We start from the raw sequence: 22,590 nt of genomic DNA, 5'->3' as shown, positions 1-22,590 counted from the left end.
GCAAATCAGAGGGAGCATTTAGAGTTTTGTGGCGGGGGGGGGGTTGTTTAGAGCTCTCTCTTATGCTTTGATTATGCAGATGGATTTATGAATGCAATCTAGCTGTATTGCCCTTCATATATATTTTTGAATTTGATAGATATTATATGCTCTTTTGAAGTCAATACAGTTCAGGTTCAGTGCAGGTTTGTACAGAGTTCCTGTATGGCGCAGTAGCTGTCCGTCTTCAGGGCTGATTGCTGGGGCTGGGAAGAGCACCGAGGGGGTCCTTTAGGACTCAGTATGATGGCGACCTAAGGCATGGTCACAGAGGCCAACCAATGGCACACACAGCACACACAGATACCACACAGCAGCGCACTTGTGAGCAGTCTCGGTTTGGCTGAATGGACTTGAGCAAAACACTTGGCACACTCAAGTCAATGGCAGTACCTAAGTATGATGAGTTGGGGTGAACAGAAGGTCTTTGGGACTAAAAGCTTTTATAGGCATATGCTATCTTGGGCTAGAATGCCATCTGCTATTTTTGTAGTTTTTGAATTTCATACACTCCTCGTCCATCTCCAAGACTGGTAAACAGAACTGATGTGTGATGATTTTTTCAGCTGGATAACATTCATACATTACCTCTACTGAACCTGTTGTGAACCTACAGTACAACATGCCAACATCAATAACTAATACCGGTAGTCCTCTTTGGGTCTTCAGAAGCATTTGTTTTCACAGAACACACTAATGCATTTTCTGTGCATAACATTTTACAGAAATAGATTTTGTACTTGCTTTGAACATATTTGACTTGAAAAGTTGTTTACTAGATTTTGTAAAAGCATGAAAAGTGGTTTTGCTATTTTCCACACCTATAAGTGCAACATCTATTTCTGTAAAATACTATAGACAGAAGATACATTAGTACAGTATGTTCTGTGACAACAAATGCTTCTGAAGATCCAAAGAGGACATTAGTTAATGATTGCTTGGTTTAGTGACAGAATGGTTCACATTTCAAACAGGATTATGGTGTTTGACTATACTAAGTAACTTTTAAGAAGTATTCATCATGGTCATTCTTAAATGGTATATAATTCCAGCATGACACTAACTGCTACCTTTCCTCAATAGTCATGGATATTGTGGTCTTTCTTCAAAAGGAAAAGCTTGATGTACAGTATCTGACGGTATGAGCTGATGGAGTTCATGTGTGAGCTGAGCCCCTTCACTCATATATGATCAGGTCTCCCAAGAGTGCAGAGCAATATCTACATACTCACAGCGGGGGAAATAAGTATTCAACGCGTCAACATTTTTTTGAGTAAGTATACTTCCAGTGAGGCTATTTGTATGAATTTTTCACCAGACATTAGTATTAAAGGGACACCAGGCAAGCCTGATGCTTTTTCTCTACGAAACTCCCCCTCGCTCGGTCTGAAGCTCTTTTCCTTTTCTTTGCATCTTCCGTCAAGGGTTTTCGCTGCTTCTTCGCCGGCTCTGCCATTATACAAACGTTTGCAACAATCTCTAGCGTTTCGTTAGCCTGCCTCTGTGCTGTAAACTGATCCTGCTTCGGTCGGCGGGTAGGATATACCGAACTTGCAAGTGGGATATTCTTCCTACAGGCAATAGGGGCGGGCGAGAGAGCCTTCATTTGCCCTGTAATGAGTCATTTAACCATATACCGACTTACGAAGATGATTAATTAACACGAAAACGTTGCCTGGTGTCCCTTTAACTCAGGTAATTCAGTCATATAAAAATTCAAACATAAAGTCCATTAAGTAGAGTTATGTGTAATAAAGTGGAATGACACAGGAAAAAAGTACTGAACGCGCCTACTGACATTTCTTAAATTCTTTGTTGAAAAGCCTTAATTTGTAATGACAGCTTCAAGACATTTCTTTTAAATCTTGAAGATTCCATGGAATTCTGATCTTTACTTATCTTCCAGTTCAGTTGGATTTAAGTCAGGGCTTTGATTTCCTTTCTCTGACACCAATTGAGAGTTTCCTTTGCTGAATGCTTTAAATCAATCCTTGTCCTGCTGGAAGATATAGCCATGTCTCATCCTCATCATCCTGGTGGATGGCAAGAAAAAAAATACTCCATTCATCATTCATCAGCCCCATACCATGATGCCTTCACCTCCAAACCTGTAGTTGGTATAGTATTTTTAGGGTGATGTACAGTGCCATTTCTCCTCCAAACCTGGTTTGTAGTATGACATTGAAAAAGTTTGATTTTGCTTATGCCTGACCAGACTACATTATCTCAGTATTTCATAGGCTTGTCCAAACTTTAAACAAGCTTTAACATGTTTTTCTACAATAATAGAGTCATGTGGGGTAAGCGTGCATAGAGGCCATAGTGGTGGAATGCATCTCCTATGATTTACTCTGTAACAATTGTACCTGCTGCCTCCTGCTGTCTTTCTGGAGTGGTCATTGACACTTGGGTTACTCTTCTGACTATCCTTCTGACTTCCTGGTCAGAATGCAGTGAGGTTCCTTCCTCTTGCAGATAATGGCTCCAATGCTTCTTACTGGAAGAGTCTGAAGTTTTGAAATGCATCTGTAATCAATTCCATTGGCATGTTTTGCAATAATAAGGTTGCAAAGGTCGTGGGAGAGCTCTTTGCTTTTACCCATCATGAAATGTTTCTTGTGTGACACCTTGGTAACAAAAAACCTTTTTCATAGCCCATATGTACTAATCCAGGTTATATTAATTTGCACAGATAAAAAGGATAATTAGTCTCTTACTACTAATAGATTCCAGCTTGTTCCTTGCCATTCCTTGCCTTGGTGTACTGCTTTTTCTTAGCTTGTTCAATATTTTTTTCCTGGGTCATTCCACTTTATTACACATAACTCTACTTATTTGTTACTTTAATGTTTGGATTGTTTTATATGTGTGGATTACCTGAGTTAATACTATTGTCTGGTGAACATTTCATGCAAATAGCCTCACTGGAAGTGTGCTTACTGAAAAAAACGTAGGGCCCAAGAGGACACTAGCTGCTGGCTGCCTTGTGTGATTTGCTACTTTAATTCTCTCTGTTTGTGTATGATAGAGACTTATTGTGTTTCTTTTCTCAGACAGGTAACACTGTCTGAAATCTCTAGCAAGATGAATTTTAGTATAGTAATCCTTCCTGGATTTCAGGATGCATGGCTTTATGTTGGCTATGGATTGATAGATAGATAGACCGGGACTGGCCTGTAGTTCTGTGTGCATGGTAAGGTACTCAAGAGAGTGAGTGTCATGGTGAAGGTGCAAAAATTAGTCCAACAGTAGTCCTATAGTTCTGTGTGCATGGCAAGGTGCTCAAGAGCGTCATGGTGAAGGTGCAAAAAGTAGTCCAACAGTATTCCAACAGTGCAACAGTGCAACAGTGCAAGAATAAGGCCTAGAGACCAGCATAAATAAAGAGCAGCATAAATAATATGGACAAATAAGAGAGTAAAGTATAATGTAGACAGGGTAATATAAAAAACTATGTCAGTGCAAGAATAGGTTGAGGTAATAGGGTTACAGCCATTCAGTATTGTAGCAGAAGCCATTGGTCATGTGTGCTAATATGGCATGAAAAACAGTGTAGCAGTAAAACAGTAGTAAAAACATTAGGCTGTGGACAGTAGTAAAACAGTAGTAAAACAGTAGTGGGCAGTCAGTCCTCAAACATGGAGAGGGTGGAAAGGCAGACAGACTATGCGGATAAGTCTATCTCTCCTCTACCCTTAAGTGAAGCATTGAACAGTTCAATGGCCCTGGGGACAAATGACTTCCTTAGTCTGTCTGTTGTGCAAGGCAGTGAGCGAAATATCCAGCTGATCAGGCTCTTCTGCTTTACAATAGTGGATGACACTCATTGTCCAAAATGTTGATCAGTTTGTTCAGGGTCCTTTTGTCAGATATTGAAGTGATGCACTCCAGTTCAGCTCCCACTACAGAGCCAGCTTTCCTTACCAGCCTGTCAAGTCGCCCAGCATCCTTCTTCTTTGTGCTTCATCCCCAGCATACCACACAGCATAAGAGGGCGCTGGCAACTGGAAGATCAGACAGACTGGTAGAACATCCTGAGGAGCTTGCTGCACACATTGAAGGACCGCAGCCTCCTCAGGAAGTACAGCCTGCTCTGCCCTTTCTTGTAGAGTGCGTCAGTGTTGGCTGACCAGTCCAGTTTATTGTCCAGGTGGAGACCCAGTACTTGTAGGTGCTTACCACCTCCACATTGACCTCATCAATGGAGACGTAGCAGAACGGGCTTAGACCTGCGCAAATCCACCACCATCTCCTTGGTCTTTGAAGTGTTGAGTTGAAGGTGATTGAGTTTGCACCATTGCACAAAGTCCTCCACCAGGCTCCTGTATTCCTCCTCTTGCTCGTCCCTGATACACCCCACAATTGCAGTATCGTCAGAAAACTTCTGCATGTGGCATGACTCGGTGTTGTAGCAGAAGTCAGATGTGTACAGGGTGAACAGGACTGGAGAGAGCACAGTTCCCTGTTGGATGGATGGTTTAATGAGTATATGGATGGATGAATGTGTAGAGGGACAGATGCACATATGGCATTCATGCATACATACATACATACATACATACATACATACATACATACATACAGTACATACATACAGTACATACCTACAGTACATATCTGCTTCCTTTCATTCAGATGTGTGGTGACCTCCATGCATCTGAACTGATAAGCGTGTGTGGAGGATGCAGTCCAGTGCCATACAGACCAGTCTGCACTGTTCCACTTGCCTGGTCTCTGTGTGCCCTGCAGGGCAGGCCCTGCTGCACCCCTCCCACCCCCTGGTGTCATTATTCAAATCAGGACACAAAGAAATGATTGTCATAATTACTGACGGCCAGCCTCCGTTCTGTCTAAAATTAAATCCTGGGAACAATTATGCAAGCTGAACATTGCCTGCCTTCCTGTGGCAGTGATTTGGATTCGTTGCATTAGTTTTTTTGTTTTTTTTGAATATCGCAAAAGAGTAGGGGCCTGTTGGAGGATTTGGAGCCTGACTCGGAGCAGCAGCCAAGTGGAGGGAATCAATCTGCTGGTGCTGACAGAGACAGAGACAGAGACAGAGACAGGTTAGCAGTGCTATCTGTTGTCTCTCTTGATTAGTTCTTCTCTTCTTCTCTCCTCTATCTACTGTACGCTTCTCTGTTCATGAGCATAATGCTCCTGTGTGTGTGTGTGTGAGAGAGAGAGAGAAAGAGAGAGAGAGAGAGAGAGAGAGAGAGAGAGAGAGAGAAGGAAGTCTACAATGTTTGTTGTCCTGCAAGTACTGCAGGTAGAGAGAAAGATGTTGGGACCTAAAAAAAGCTGGAATTTGCTGTCATCATCACTTTTTTTCTGAAATTGTTGGGGGATCACCACCAATGTGGTTACATTTTTCCTTTTCCTGTGCGTGATATAGGGAGTATACAACAGTATCCGTGAGCACACTGAGCATAACCTACAGGAAAGGTCTGCCAAGCATCACTGGTATGACATGGCACGTGTTTGACTTGTGTGTAGATGTGTGGCAGTGGCCTTGCAGGACAATGTTTTGGTTGCCAGAGATAACAAAACTCTCACTCTCAGGTATGTCATTGTACTGCAAGAGTTAGTCACCAGCCTGGCACCATTTTAGCTAACTAAGAGTTATCTCTGTAGAGTGTCCTGATGGTTGAATAGCCATTGCTGGAGTATGTTGCTAGACATATAAAATGTGAAGTTGAATAGTGTTGCAGTCAATTTGTGTATATTTACTATGCTATGGTACTGATGTAATAAATGACTAAATTAATAAATAAAGGTCTCATTTTGAGCTTTGAAAGGTGAACTCAACAGGAGACACGTTTGGTTGCTCGATTCTTGTCCAGGCCAACCAGAGAGACAGTTATGGCTTTTGTGAGGCAGTGCTCTTTGGGTGTCCATTGGGATAGCCACTTAAACTTGTTTCATTTCCAACCTGGAAGAGGGGTTTGGAGGGTGATGAGGCGGGAGACACCACAGGGGAGGCTAGAGGTGTGCTATAGACAGACTTTGACTCACCACTCTCCACTGCGCAAGACACAGCTAAATTGTAGGCCACTGTTGGAGAGCGCACAATGTGGCTTAAAGTATAAGCTCTTACATATAAAAGCAATGTGTTGCTGTTATGTCTTCACATCCTTCAACACACAAAACAAGTACACAGCTGAATGTGATGGTGGGGGAAAAGAGAGATGTGCTGTTGCCAGCTGTATCTTTCATAATAGAAAGTTAATAGAGCAAATTAATTTACTGGGGGAAATTGCTGTATCATCAAATGACTTCAATAATCTATTTTTCTAATTAACACAGGCATAGTCTGGTTTTATCTGCTACTCTGCTGTAATCCTCTGATAAGGATGTTACTTTTCAGAAATGTTGAAAACCATTGAAATATTTTGTGTATAGAGTGTAGAGATTACGGAGACAGAAGTTAATTAATGAACAGTAATCTTCAAATATGAACACTAGAAAAGTAGAAGCTTTTACATGGCATTTGAAAATGGAGAATGGGCCTCTTTTTCATATGCCTCCAAGTGAGCAGCCGTGGCCTACTGGTTAGCGCTTCGGACTTGTAACCGGAGGGTTGCTGGTTCGAACCCTGACTGGTAAGCCACGGCTGAAGTGCCCTTGAGCAAGGCACCTAACCCCTCACTGCTCCCCGAGCGCCGCTGTTGTTGCAGGCAGCTCACTGCGCCGGGATTAGTGTGTGCTTCACCGCAGTGTGTTTCACTAATTCACAGATTGGGATAAATGCAGAGACCAAATTTCCCTCGTGGGATCAAAAGAGTATATAGACTTATATATATATATATATATAAGTTCTAAAATGACAGAACAGCCAGAGATGGTAATGACTTGTTTAAAGATTATCTTTCAGCTGATATGTCACCTGTAACTAAATTAGATTCTTTGTGAGCAGCGCTTACCAAGGCCATTATTTTTTGAGCGTTTTCAATCAACAGCAGATCATGCCTTTGACCCCCAGGAAGACGCCTGCCAAACAGGAGAGGAGGAGGGGGATGGTGTGACCTGGAACACATGAGCCGTGTGACAAAGCTGAGAAGTCTGAGGGCAATTGGTAATGTCATTTCTGAATTATTCATCACCAAACACCTTCATGACAGATAGACACACACACACAAACACACACGCACGCACACACACACACGCATACACAGACTGAGAAAGGGAGGGAGAGAGTGAGAGAGAGAAAGAAAGAGGGAGTGAGAAATCAAGAAAGGGAGAGAGAGGAAGACAGAGACAAAGAAAGAGAGAACGGTAGAGAGGAGAGAGAGAGAGAGAGAGAGAGAGAGAGGAGCAGTCAATCCTTAGGCCACCTGTACTGGCATCTCAACAGATCCGTGGTGTTTATTATGGCTGAGGGTATTAATTCTGAAATCCCACATGCATTTTAATCAGTGCAAACAGACCATGGACACACAGGGACAGTGTGAGGGCGAATAACAATATCCATTTTCAGTTCTTTTTACATAGTCAGCCTGTCACTCACATAGCATGTGTAGTTCATGAGTTTATAATTCATGAACAATGCAGTAAAATATGCACATTACATGTATTTGTCTGACATTTGTCTAGAACCTTCAGTGGAAAGCTGACACAAAACTTAGACCACAGAAGACCAGTTAGCATGTGTGTGTTTTCCTCCAAAGGTCAAAGTCAAATTAAATTGATTGAATCTATTTATAATCCCACAATAACACTGTATAAGTAACTGCTAAGTAAAGATGATGCTCTGACTTTGACGCTGACGTTGCCTGGATTATCGTCACAGTCAGGAGAACTGGCTTTGTCATGACATATTGCGTCTTATATGCTGATGACTTGTCATCACTGGGGCTTTACTTCCCTTGCACTTTATGTGATTAGAAATTGATGCAGCATTTGACTTTAATGGGACTCATTGACTTGCCAATAAATGCAGGACATGCACAATTAATTAACAAGCTATATTTATGGTGCATATGGTTTTATTGCCATAAAACAAACAACTAAGCTACTTAAAAGGAAACAATGTGTCCCTTTAGACGACTACATGTGTAAAGGCAGTTTCTGTGCTTTCCTTCTGCAGCAGTATGCTGTCAGGGTTAACGACTACAACTGAAAAGACCAATAAATGACGTAGTTGTGACGTAGGAGGTGATTTGTCACATATTTTGTCAGATGTGGTAAGTAAATGTGGGCAGCATTACACTATGGGGTAGAATGAATCTGTGAGCTGTGCAGTAGTGAAACATGATGTTTTATCTTTTACCATCCACTGTCAAATCTAATTTCATGGCTTGGTCAATAGGTTATTTTTCTCTTTCTCCCTGAAAACACAGTTTGAAACCTACCACTCTCACAAATGACTATAAGTCTTTGGCATCTATCTAATATTTGAATATGTATCAGTGAGAAAGACATTATAATCTGTCGCTGTCTGGAATATTTATGCCCTGCTTTGTGCCCACTTCTCACCTGACCTGTGCACAGAGAGCCACTGGACGTTTGAAGTCCTTTTATTTCACACTGGGGGATTTCGGACGGAGAGATGCAAAGTGGGTCTGTTCTGAGGGTTGCTGCTGGCAAAGACAGCCTGACCCAGTTACTAAACACGGATGCCCTAAGACAGCCGGGCTGAAGGGCAGAGGGGCCACCCAGGCGATGGAGCCGCGCTTGGCCGACATAAATGAGTTATTAGCGCGCTGCGCTGGAATGAGCTAACCGAGGCCTAAACCACACCTCACAGGAGAGGGGGTTCGGAGATAATCATCACCTGCTGACCCACAGTCAACAGAGTCTCCTCCTTTCTAACCTTCAAGCCCCCCTTCCAAAACAGTTGTTTTTAATGCCCTGCAGAGAGTGTGCGTCGGGAAGATAATGACGACGCACTTCCTGAAACTGTCTGGTTAATGAGCCCCGCTTGAGGCTCTTACGGCTAGTGTTTACTTTGTCACATGGATTGTCTCTGTTTAAAATACTTAACTGTCATTGCCTGTGTGTTTATCTTTCCACAGTGTTAATTGTTTACAGGAAAGCCTACATAGGTGTTTATTTGGAATAGAGGAATGGCTAATGGATGTAGGCCAAGTTTACATCGAAAGTGATCAGATGAGATTGTAGCATCACATGAATAAGCATGAGGATTAATGATAAGGATAATGGCCCCCTTGTTTGGTTGTTTTAATTCCTCTCAACATGTTTGCTCTCACTGGTGAGGACAGATAGATCTGTGCATGAAGAGAGAGGATCTGTGCGAGTACGAGAGAGGACTAGAGAGAGATGCTTGTCCACATCTGCTCTTCGGATCCATCTGGCAAAGCTGTTTTCCGAGCAAAGGTGCAGCGCTGTGCTTTGGGGCTCTAATGTTGTCTGCACGCCACCAGTTGTCTCTCCATAACTCAGTTGTTGTGTTTTTTATTTTATTGCAGTCTGCCAAGATTGACTGAGTCGTTAGAGAACGAGCATGCAGACATATTCTTGACCCATGTCTGTGCTACGCTTGCGGAGGGAAAATAGACCTCATTATCTCTGCATGGGGTGATGGAAGGGATCTTTCAGCTCAGGGAGATGCCAACTAAGTAATTCAGTATACTGGGCTTGGTTTATTAAAAAGTAGTCAATCAGCTTTTCCAAAAAGTAGTCCATTTAAAGATTTCGGTATGTTTTTTTCTTGGGTTTTATACTGTGTTGATTGGGTTGTGAAATGCATTGTGCCAATATTACATCAGATATCCAAGAAATGCCTACTGTATGTTGTTTTGTTTTTCTGATATATTTTTTAGTTCTTTCCAGGATTACCCAATTCTAACAAGCAATACGTTGCCAGATGGCAACATCGCAAATCTCTCTCTCGCTCTCTCTCTTAGAATATGCATATATGCATGATTTTTTTTTTTTTTGTGTGTGTGTGTGTGTGTGTGTGTGTGTGTGTGTGTGTGTGTGTGCCGGTGGTCCAGCGAAACAGGAAGCATTTCCAACATTTCATTCAGCAGAGCACAGGAAGGGCTTGTAAAAGAATTGATTAAAATCATCTGTGTTGCCATGGTGGTGAGGCAGGAAATAGTAGGGTCTGAATTAATGAAGTTGACTGGATCAAATGGGGGCAGGCAAAGAGAAAGAAAGAAAGAAAGAAAGAAAGAAAGGGGGAGAAAGAGAGAGAGAAAGCAAGAACGAAAGACTTGACTTTCGATATACACTTTTAATGGAGCAAGCATTACACACAGACAGAAAGAGGAGAGGAGAGAAAAAAGAAAGAAAGACATACAGCATTAATAGAGATACAAATCTTATGAAACTAGTCCAGCCAGCCATCTTATTCCTTCTGTGTGTGCAAAAGAGGAGGGTTACCTTTTGCCTTCCATGTGAATGCGGTGCTCGAGCCTGTGGGAGAGTGGGAAATCCGCTCCACTGCAAGCTGCCTAGTTGTTTATAACACTGACAGCTGTATATGGGCTTCCCCCTCTCTCTGCCCATGGAAAATTCATGTCATCCATGCCCAAGGGCTCACAAATCATATGGCATCCACTTAAAAGCTGGTGGGCGTGGGACCAGCAGCTAAAGCTCTGGTTTTGTCCTTGTGCAAAGGGGCTAAAGTCGTAAATTGAATGTTCTTGTGATGTTTTTTACTCATCAATCATATGTTTGAATTATTATTTAATTAATTTAATTGTACTTCTTTGCAAATAGTACAATGATCCTATCTGGGACTCTTCTCCATGTGATCTGTACTGTGATCTTGCTTAGAGAAAAGGCAATGATGACAGTTTTAATGTGATATGTAAAGAATAAACAGCAAAAATAAACTTTTATCTTGTATGTTTATTGAACCAGATGGAAGAGAGAGGCAGAGAAAGGGAGAGAATCACAAAGGTTGTTTCATCCTCAATTAATATTCACGTTATGATTGATCAGTCAAACAGAATTATTAGGTAAACATTGTAACACGTATGCAGATATTCTGCACTAAGTGCAAACATGTGCCCAAAACAACAACTCCTTTCACAAATCCACCAATCACAACGTCCTTGGAGAGACATCCATCAACCCACAGGCAATACGCGTCACATTCTTGGAGTCTAACATTCCACGGGGATGTCCTGCGAGCAAACATGATCCCTCCCAGTTATTAGTGCAGGGGTACAGGGTGAATGTACGTGTGTGTTTGTGTGTGTTTTGGGAGGGCGGGTGCATAAGACAAGGTCACCTTGACAACCCTTTTCCCACTGTCACCCCCCGAGCTGAAACCTTGACCTCAAGCTCCAGCAGTTTGGAACGACAGACAGGGGGTGTAGCCAGTGTTTTGTATCTAACACACACACAAAAACACACACACACACACTTAAGTCTCAATGTGAAACTGTTGTTAAACAGCATATTTTTGATGCCATGTGGAATTTGGTTTCATAGCTGAACCGCCTAACAGCTAAAAGCTGCTTCACCAAGTTTGGTTTTGACAATGGGTTTTACCAACAGATGTTTCTCCTTTAATCTGAGAGGTCTGGAAGGTGTACATATTGTTGAAACATATCTGATAGGTAGTTTTTTCCCATCCCATTTAGTGACTTTTAAATAAGCGCTATGGCAGGAGCCATAGTTCATCATGTGGCACAGACCTTTTTTGACAAAAAACAAAATGTCTTATATCTTTACTTACCTCTTAATGCATCTGCATACAAACCAACAGAAAATCAGTATGTAAACTATAATATTTATAACAGTGTGAGTAGATGGATATTCTGAGAATGAACTGCCTCTACAAAGCTGTACACCGGCTGTTTACTGTGTATGCTATGTGTCTTTTAAAATGGGATCATCATTAGGAACGTTATGGAAAACAGTAGAGCACAAATGTGAGGTCTAGGCATGCCTATTGACTTACCCATTGGCTTTTAAAAGACTCACATTCCCTAATGAATCTATATTTAGCAAAATACATACAACATAAAAACATCTTTGCATGTGTTGTGATGGTTGCAACTAATAATACTTTTTGTGATATAGAAGTACTGTTTGAACTGATTGAAGTGGATAAAAAGAACCCTCAGATTACAACGCACAAGGTAGCCTAATTTTGTAGGTTAATAAGGGACTTTGGACCATACTATATATAGTCGCACAAGTGGAAACCACATTAAAAAACCCTTCGGCTGTCCCTGAGCTGTGGTCCCAGTAGGACGTGTCGCTCTTTTTTCATACGTGCCCTGGATAGGAAGACAGATTTAGAAAATGTTTAAAGAGTGGCACTCACATATGTTAGGCAGGCATGGGTATGTTCTGCTTATATCTCCATGACTTATGATAAAGCTTCATCATGTAATAGATGCTACTGTATATGTACCTTTAGACTATTTATGTCTCCTCGTATGGGGATGTATAAACAATGCAACAACAGACTCGTGAATAACAATTATGCATGCAGAAGATGGCTTGACACCAGTACTTAGTTGTGAAGAAACTACTTTCTCTCATTTCCAGTGAACAAGTGCAAATGAGCAAAGTTTTTTTTTCTTTTTATAAAAAGGGCTCTTCAGATCTGGCAGAGAACATTAAACGCCAGCCCCCAACCCCCTTTTTCTGATTAATCCCAGTTTACAATGTGAGCGAAACCAAATCAAAAGGGAAGTAGATGCCCTGCAAATAGCATCAAAGTCCTTCCTGCACTGCAATTAAAGGCTGGGCTAAACAAATCTTGTTTTGGCCCCAGCAACCCCCCCCCCTCTCTCTTTCTCCCCCTCTTTGTTTTTCTTTGTCGCTCAGCTCCTCATGATGGTTGTGTGAGTAAAGCAGAAGAGGTGGGCCAGCAAAGGTGCCTGAGGACATCCAATCCCAGAACACTCACAAGGACGCACAGCAGTCACACAAACACACACACACACACACACACACACACACACACACACACACACACACACACACACACACACACACAAAGACAAAGACAAAGACAAAGACATCTGAAGAGAAGGGAGCACACAAAATGCTTCCACCACTTCCACCACTGACGCCAATATAGATAAACAAGGAACCTGAGAATGTTTCTGGATTCTGTTGCCATTGAAAGAATCGCCTGAAAGCAGCGCTTCAGTGCCACGCGGACGCGGTCGGTACAGACTGCAATGTAGCCCATCTGTTTCCTGCTAATTAGGAGGGAGGCGGAGGGAGCAACAGGCCACCAGGAGCAGGTCAGACATTATGCAAATAATGAGAAAAAGACATCAGTAAACAACAGTTTTATTTCATCTCTGTCAGATTAAACAGAAAACAGAACTGATCCTTCACAGGCCTACTGCGAGCAGTGTGTTGATGAAACGAGCTGTTGTGGATTTCTACTGCCTATGATATTCATCATTAAAGATGAAAAACATGACTTCTAATATCTTTTTGTCACCCTGTAACCAATGTACAAGTCAAATTCCTGGAACTGTCAATACTGCTGTCTGTGTTAATTCAGGAGGGAAAATCGCATGTCACCACCATTACATATAAGGATAAACACTGCACTGTTGTATGCACAATAACCAACAGTGTGGGAATTCAGATAACATTGTAGCAAATAGTTTTGCAATAACTAGACCTGCTGAGAACAGATAGACATAATGGCTGCTGATGGCAGGGAGTTGATGGTAAATTATTTCTCTTCACTTTAATCACATCACCAATAGCAAACTTGGAGCCAACTGGCTAAAGACAGCACTGAGAGGGTAACCACATTAGCCACATGCAGCTGGTCTTGCCAGCCCCAACGTGTCTCCGAATATCAAGATAACGCTGGCTCAGCCAGCTTTAATTATTCACGCAGAGAACCAGGCCTCCATGTGTGCCTCTGTGTGGCAAGGAGGTTGTCTTTTGGGATGACAAGCTGGAGAGAAGAAAAGCCTGTCTTGACGAGAGGGACGTCTCCATAAAGCTCAAGCTTTTTCTGGTGTGATACAGAGGAGGCTTCCAGCAACAATGCAGCGGGAAGACACAGTCAGACAAAGTCAGACAAACCCATTGCAATTACAGAGCAAGAAAGACATACCAGGACGTTACATGGAGAACCATTATAACAAAAAAAGCCAATCAGATGCCAGCTGCTGCTGTATTGTCAGCTGATGAATAACTACTGCAGTGAAAGAAAGACATGATTGTCCCATGCTAACTGACTATTTAATTAACTGCTTCTTGATCTGTATTTGTCAGCTACTGCTATAAATGTGCTCAGGGAATAAACCTCACAATCTGGTTCAGCTTTGCATTGTGGAGTTCTTTGCCTCCATTAATTCTGTACTGTACATCGAGACACCTTGGCGGCCGTTATCCCTTATATAGTTATTTACATGACATGTAAAATTTAAATATGCACTATCCATCACTTGTGCTCTATGTTATGGATAGCCTTAATTTACCTTCACCCCCTTATCTATACATTATAGATATAGTGGTTTCCTGTGAGGATCTTTTTCTAAGATAGGTGCACTGAAGGAGAAAATTGGATTAAAAGCAGAAGGTCATCTGATGCACATGAGACACAGAACTAAATGTCTTAGTAAAATTCAAATTTGCTTCAGCACAATGGACAGTTCCAATATGTAATAGTCGTTGACGTTCTTCTTTCTTTCTTTCTTTCTTCCCTCTCTCTGCAACACACACACACACACACACACACACACACACACACACACACACACACACACACATGCATGTATATATACACATGGACAAAGAAAGAGGGTGAGACAGAGTAAGGCAGATTCTTGTATTCCTTGCCATTCACTCTACCTGACAATGTGACGTCAGTACCACGCACATCAGTTTTTCTTTTTGTCAAGACATGTATCAGATGGCCACGTGCGCGACTTCATTTACATTTGATATATGCACTTGAGTAATTATTTTCACTTATGATGCTGAATGGAACTTTAAACAAATGCATAGCTTCGGTAGTATTTCCATGCATCAGCTATATGCATATATAAAAATATGTGTATTGTTTCATAAAGCAGTTTTTGTTCTATCAGTGTGATAAAATGTATTTAAAAAATCATTACAGCAGTATATTGACACTCTTTGCATAATGCTTATAGACTATTAAGGCATGAGTGAGGATGCATGCAATGGGTGTGGAGGACCCTCTGATGCCCTTTTCATTCAAGGTGAGCGCGCATAAAGGGTGGCATATCTTTTGAGGTCCGGTGACGCGCGTCTGGGGGTCTGTGTTTTTGTCTTTTTGTCTTCCGATTGGGCGAGGGGTAGATGTGCACTGTGCATGTGCGCTCCGTGGGCGGGAATAGTCATGTTTATAAACCCCAGTGCGCGCGCCGTGGGCGGGAGGACTAGATTGAGAAAGTACAGGACGCGGGACAGAAGAGAGAGAGGAGAGAGGACGCGCGCGCGGCAGCAGCGGCTGTGGCTGTGGCTGGCAGACTGGAGCTCGTGGAGGAGGCGCGGCTCCCCTGCCCCTCCATCCAAACACCTGTATGGACGACCACCTCAGTCTCCTTCAATCGCCTCCGCCTTCCTCGACCAAACACCGGAGCAACAACCTCGTGAACCACGGATACACCGAAACCGAAACGGACATCATGACAATTGTTGCTTGTGACAACATGTTGGAGGAGACGGCGGCGCTGCCCGGGCACCACTCTTTAGAACGTTACGCACCTGACCACGAGTGTTGTGAGAGAGTGGTCATCAACATTTCGGGCTTACGATTTGAGACGCAACTTAAAACCCTTTCTCAATTTCCAGAAACCTTACTCGGGGACCCTAAGAAGCGAATGCGTTACTTTGACCCCTTAAGAAATGAATACTTCTTTGACAGAAATCGCCCCAGCTTCGATGCCATATTATACTATTACCAATCAGGGGGGCGTATCCGACGACCTGTCAACGTTCCCATAGACATTTTCTCAGAGGAGATCCGATTCTATGAACTAGGGGAGGAGGCCATGGAGAAATTCAGGGAGGATGAGGGCTTTATCAAAGAAGAAGAGCGTCCTTTGCCCACCAATGAATTTCAGAGGCAGGTGTGGCTGCTATTTGAGTATCCCGAAAGCTCAGGTCCAGCTAGAGGGATTGCTATTGTTTCGGTGTTGGTCATTTTAATTTCCATTGTTATATTCTGTCTAGAAACATTACCCGAATTTCGAGATGACAGGGACCCCATTACTGTGGCGCCCTTTATAAATGGAACTGTTCCTTACCTCGGAAGTCCTTTTTCCGACCCTTTCTTTGTAGTGGAGACTCTCTGCATAATTTGGTTCTCATTTGAACTGTTGGTCAGATTTTTTGCTTGTCCCAGCAAAGCCACATTTTCAAAAAACATCATGAATATTATTGACATTGTGGCAATTATCCCATACTTCATAACCCTCGGGACCGAACTTGCGGAGAGACAAGGCAATGGACAACAGGCGATGTCCTTGGCCATTCTTCGAGTGATAAGACTCGTGAGAGTATTTCGCATTTTTAAGCTCTCCAGACACTCCAAGGGACTCCAGATTCTGGGTCAAACTCTCAAAGCCAGCATGAGAGAACTTGGTCTGTTAATATTTTTCCTCTTTATTGGAGTGATCTTATTTTCAAGTGCCGTGTACTTCGCCGAGGCAGACGACCCCTCCTCTGGGTTCAACAGCATCCCTGATGCTTTCTGGTGGGCCGTAGTCACCATGACAACGGTGGGATACGGAGACATGCACCCAGTAACCATCGGGGGCAAAATTGTAGGATCCCTGTGCGCAATTGCTGGTGTGCTAACAATCGCCTTGCCAGTTCCCGTGATAGTTTCCAATTTCAACTATTTCTATCACAGAGAGACTGAGGGGGAAGAGCAGGCTCAGTATTTGCACGTCGCCAGCTGTCAGCCCCTGTCTTCATCGGAGGAGCTCAAAAAGACACGTAGCTCATCATCCCTGAGTAAATCGGAGTATATGGTGATAGAGGAGGGTATCAACAGTGCTTTTAAGCAGCCCAACTTCCCCGCTCAGAACAGCCAAAATTGTGTTAACATCAAAAAGATTTTCACGGACGTTTAAGCTTTTGACAGGGAACACCGCAAACAGTTTGGCCATTGCATTAGCTATTCTGTTTTCAGTCATTATGGTGTCTGTAGCCTACAAGTCAGTATGGAGGGCGCGCAGTGGGTAGGCTATATGTAGCCTATGTGCCATAACTGTCTGTTTATGAGATTGTAGCCTACACACCGTTTTCACACAGCTATTACGAATCAGCGTTCAAATGATCCATGTTCATTAATTCTATACAGACAATGCAGGGGTCATCAGTGTTAGTATTTTTTTTGTTAAGAAAGGTAGAAATAGCTTAGGCTAGTTTTTAGCACTATCATCAACGAATTGATGAGTATCAGTTTAGATTACATTATGGTTACTATAAATTCTTATAAATGAATATGGTTCAAACAGTATATTATAGCATCTAATATAGCCTGAAATTGTCCATTCATTAAAAACCGTTACCAAATTCATTTCAGTAGCTTTGTAAGATTTTATGAAGTTCAACGTACAGTTTATTACTCTATAAGTATAATTAAACTGATGGCAGCATAAATCAAAGGCAGCTTTTTATTATATGACAGGAGCTGCTATAGTAGGAGATATATTTGTGCTTGTGGATTTTTAAAAAATCAGATCAGATCGTCGGTCTTTATTTGCGGAAATTGCTGTTAAACAGGTAGCTAGGTGCTTGAAGCCTCTGAGGGATGTCTGCACATATAATCAGGGGTGCAAGACCACACAAAAAAAGAAAGGAAAAAAGCGATCTGAGAACACGGTTTCACTGGATGCCTTTAATCATGCCTGGAGTGATGCAGTCTCCATAGTGACCGTGGTTTCCTGGGTAACGCCCGCTATTGTTGCCATGGCATTGTTGCCTTTCTCTGTTTCCACAGTAACACTCCAGATGGTTTTGAAACCGTGGCTTGAAAATCATAAAGATTAATTGAATAAAAGAACAGCTGACGCAATCTCGTTATAAACAGGAACAAGATTAGTAATGGATTACCTGGTCAACATATGGTTTGGTCCTCAAAGAGTAGATTGAATGACACTGTGGAAAAACAGCGCGCCCTGTCTTAGTGATGCGAAATCACACCACGACCTTTTTTGGATAAAGTGAAATTCAGGCAACACTCGTCCTTGACAAGGTGAAAATGTGAAAGTTGAGGGGAATAAAATAAAACACGGAGGCCTTCAACAGAGACTTTATGGACACGTGGACTGTGAATGGGTGTGGACCAGACTGTGTGCGTTACATCTTATACTCACAAGGGGATGCTCTTCTCACATCAAACAGGAGAGGTGAGTACGACTGCCCCGGCACTCTAGCTATTATGCTCTCGTGACTCGCTCGTGCGTCATGCGCAGGCTGCATTTGTTTTGAGATGAAAGAGTTATGGGCATGTGTGATGCCTGCTGCCTCATCGATGCCTCAAACGTGAATTCATTATGCTCTCCTCACTTCACCTAGTCGTGATTCCAGCTAAAAGCATTGTGAACTCCGCAACATTTTCCAGTATGAGCAAAAGTTCTCAGGAGAACAATTAGTATTTAAATAAGAAGAGGATTGAGATTACAGGACTAAAAATGGTTTTGAATTTACTGTATTTCAATATCAGAATTAGCTGGAGTGAACATATGTTGTTCATGCATTAAATAAGCAAACAGACAGAAGACACACCCTATTTGCACCCAAAACTACATGTTTTTGACATAATCTGATTTTGTTGAAAAATGTGTTGATAAACTCTAATCCTGGTCTTAAAATAATCTTGATGACAGAACAGTAGCTTTTGTTTGAAATATATTAATAAGAAAACATAGTGCATCACAGTGGTCTCATCCTAATCCATAATGCATCTTGTTTTACTTTATTTCCTAAGATTTGCAATTAAAACTGACAGCTATCAAACAAAATCTACATGACTGACTACTGAGAAACTGTGTTTCTTTATATCAACCATTTAGAATAAGGTCATTGTTAAATGTGCAATGGTAGAAATTACACTAAAAATGTAAACTTCACCTGACCAGCACAGTGAGTTTTGACCGATGAAGTGAAATACATTGTTTGCTCCTGTTTCAGGCTGAATGAATACAAAAGTTATATATATTTTTAATTATGCGTTTCCCACATTTCAGCACCATTGTGTTCATTTATGAAGTTTCGAAAGTTATAGTGTTTCTGTAGTTTGTCCTGAGTTAGTTCACCTTGAGCTGACATTGGATTTATGGCCTGTTTAAAGGAATCAGTAAGTGCTGCCATCTTGTGTTATTAAATATATCAGACACTCTGCAGGTGACAGCAGACAATAAACCACATTCCAAACAGTTCCAGTCAGTTGATTATCCTGAACTCTCTCTCTGGGTCAGTGTATCACATCTAACTATTTTGCACATACTTTGCATGTTGCTTAAGTAGGTTGTAAGTGAACCATTTCATGTTGAATTGAGTTACCAGTAATTTACATGCTATAGTTACTGTGTAATCTCTGAATAATCTATTTGGTGAACGTCACAACTTGTACTAAGTAACAACAGAGATATAGACAGTTAGGTCAGGGTGTTATCCCTGTAGATGGCAGTTTTTCCAAATATCACCCAGAAAGACTTGAGTATTGTGTTTAGAGCAATGAGGTAACTAGTGTGTCTTCATCATATTAGAAACAGACATGGTGAGCAGGTTCAACTGTCATACCAAATTAGTGAAACCTAACCTAATGTCTGACACAAGCATAGAGTCTATTCATCTCTCACTCATGCTTTTGTTGTGGTGGGACTGCGCATTTTTTTTTGACCAGTGCATTGCAGGCAAATCCAAAGTCAGATATTTATGAAGGGGTGGTAGGGGAGGGAGTTCTGTGTATCATGCAGAGCCCCCCCCCCCCACACCCACCCCACACACACACTGAAAAAGAACAGAAGCAGAGCCTGTTGATGTTATTCATGAGAAACTGGGACATTGCGTATTTCTTGGGGAGCATTAGTAGGTAGGTTGCTCCATGTGCTTGACTGCACCCTCACCAGGCTGCTATTAACCCAGTAGCTGAGGCAGAGAGGCCCCGGGCTCTCTAATGCATCTCATGCCTTCCCGGGATCCCACCACCTGCATGCACTTTCATGCGTCTCCTTTTATTGCCCCCCTCTGTCACACACACACACACACACACACACACACAGACACATACACACACACACACACACACATACACATTCACATTCACATACACATACACATACACATACACATACACATACACATACACACACACATCCCTAGACGTCTAGTCCCATACCATAACCACTTAAAGCCCCTTAAGGTATTTTTGTGTTGTATTTCTATACTCTTCTCCGGAGTTATGCAACCTGTCGTTTATGGGATTCAGTCTCAATCAGACACAACCACAGTCACCGTTTTTTTATACAAGGTTGTTTGCAGAAATGAGTTCACTGGTCACTCTTCATGCTTTTTCTGATGAGAAAATGTAAGCCACTTTAGATAAAAGCCTCAGCTAAATCAATAAATGTAAATGAAATGTAAATGAGCATGCAGATGTCTGTAATGAACCATTGTTTTTATCCCACAGCATCACAGATGAGTAGATGGGTCGTCATGACCACGGTCCTGATGCATGACCTATGCCCACCTGCCAAATGGAACGGCACAGCAATGGGGGGGAATCCGCCAACAGCCTTTCACTCCTCTTAGCCATACAGGCTTAATTGGTGCAAAAACCCAGAAGCTACAGCTATTTTACATGCCTTCATGCCTTTCTACTCAGCTTAGTGTGCCGCTGCCAGCATTACTGTCGACTCTGACAAACAAGGAAAAAAAACAAAAAAAACTCGGACACGTGTTGTTTTTTTTCCTGCAAATCTACTGTATGTTTTTGTGCCGGACACGAATCGAAACGACGAAGGGCTTGTGTGATGTATGTGCCCACCCCCTCTCTTTTTTGCCACGCTGTGTCTTCTTGTGACAGTGGAGGTAGATTGTCGCCATGCTATCTCTGTCATGTCCCATTGTGTTATGATCACAATGTGATGTCTTAGAGCTGACTGTATAAACGCATACAGATAAACTGTGTTTTGCCTCTTGGTCTGAATATTTCATTGTCTCTGTCCCACTCATTAGAAAGGCTTTTAGTGCACAACAAACAGTACATTAGAAGGGTACCAATTAGACATGTGGTGTATAACAAGAGCTCAATATCCAAACTGTCCAGCATAAAATCATTTGCAGAGATCATTCATATCAGTGCATGTATATTAGATGTATTCAGTTTAGATTTGGTTTTGTACGGCAAGCATTTATGATAATAGGTATTGTTTCAAATATGCTTACCAGAAGCCCAACAGAAAGCCTGTAGAGCAGCAGACATATGTGCCAATTACAATGACCTTCCAGAGGACGGCGGTCCATCAGAGAAAGTCCAGCAGGAAGCTGAGTGCCCTTTAGGGATGGATCGCTCCTCAGAGGTCCTTGAGGCTGCAACAGGACTTGGCACACTGACAGTTTTCTCCTCACATTTTCCTCTAGAAGCGCCATCATGTGTTTTGATCACAACGTATTACTGGGGGACGTGTGTGTGTGTCAAGAGAGAAAGGGGGGGATAAATAATGAGTGAAAACACTCATGCAAGCACACACACACACACACACACACACACACACACACACACACACACACACACACACACACACACACACATGTGAACATTTACTTGTCGGTAAGAGCTAAACATTTACACACCACGCATCTCATTGTTATGTTATGGAAAAAAAGAGATTATGTCCTTTGAGGATATCTTTCATCTGCTAGGCATTAAATAGCTGTATAAAAAGCTTTATGAATGGCTCACTCAAAATGTATATAAAGTGTAAGGTGACTAGTCATAAATCTAGTCATCACCATCTCTGTTATAAAGAGAAGGTATAGATGGGATAGTGCTGTTTGATACATGTAAGTGTGGTGATTCTTAGAGGACAAGCTAAATATGTAGTAATGGACACTGAAACACAGCCACACACATGCACCTGTGTGCAGCATACACATGTGGTCAAAATTATTCCAAGACAACTGGTGTGAGACTGCAGCTTTATTCACGATACCGGGAGACTGTTACCCACAGAAAATGTCAAGTAACAATCCCACACATCTCTGGGTGAAGCCAGTTCTTATACTCCTAACACACACACACATGGAAAATCACTTCCCCCCAACAATGATCCATCCACCCAGTTAGTATTAACAAAGATAAGGATGTTACAAGACCCCTTAACCTTCTAATGGCCTAGGCTATGTTTGTGACCTTGGGGTGAAGTCAATCAGACACCCTACAGCAAACAATCTTCTCACTCTGGAAATTTCCACAGAGGGAGACTTTGGATGACACAGGGGTTATTTCTAAGTTAAAGGATGGTACCAGATGGTACCACACACACACACACACACACATATACACACACACACACACACACACACACACACATCCATACTCAAAGAAGGCATAGAAAAGCTCTCCTTCATCCTTTACAGATGAGATCACGATTCAGT

General features: G+C 42.1%; 1 protein-coding gene across 1 annotated transcript; it reads left to right on the top strand.

Annotated features, from left to right (window-relative positions):
* Positions 1-15,367: 15,367 nt before the first annotated feature.
* LOC125293876 (potassium voltage-gated channel subfamily A member 3) lies at positions 15,368-21,132 on the top strand. The gene is made up of 2 exons (XM_048242079.1): positions 15,368-18,335; positions 20,621-21,132. The coding sequence occupies exon 1, from the start codon at positions 15,498-15,500 to the stop codon at positions 17,052-17,054; it is 1,557 nt and encodes a 518-aa protein (XP_048098036.1). The 5' UTR covers positions 15,368-15,497; the 3' UTR covers positions 17,055-18,335; positions 20,621-21,132.
* The last annotated feature ends 1,458 nt before the right edge of the window (positions 21,133-22,590 follow it).

The sequence above is a fragment of the Alosa alosa genome, chromosome 4, assembly GCF_017589495.1.
Source record: "Alosa alosa isolate M-15738 ecotype Scorff River chromosome 4, AALO_Geno_1.1, whole genome shotgun sequence".
Taxonomy (NCBI): domain Eukaryota; kingdom Metazoa; phylum Chordata; class Actinopteri; order Clupeiformes; family Clupeidae; genus Alosa; species Alosa alosa.
This window is presented reverse-complemented; position numbering and strand designations above follow the sequence as displayed.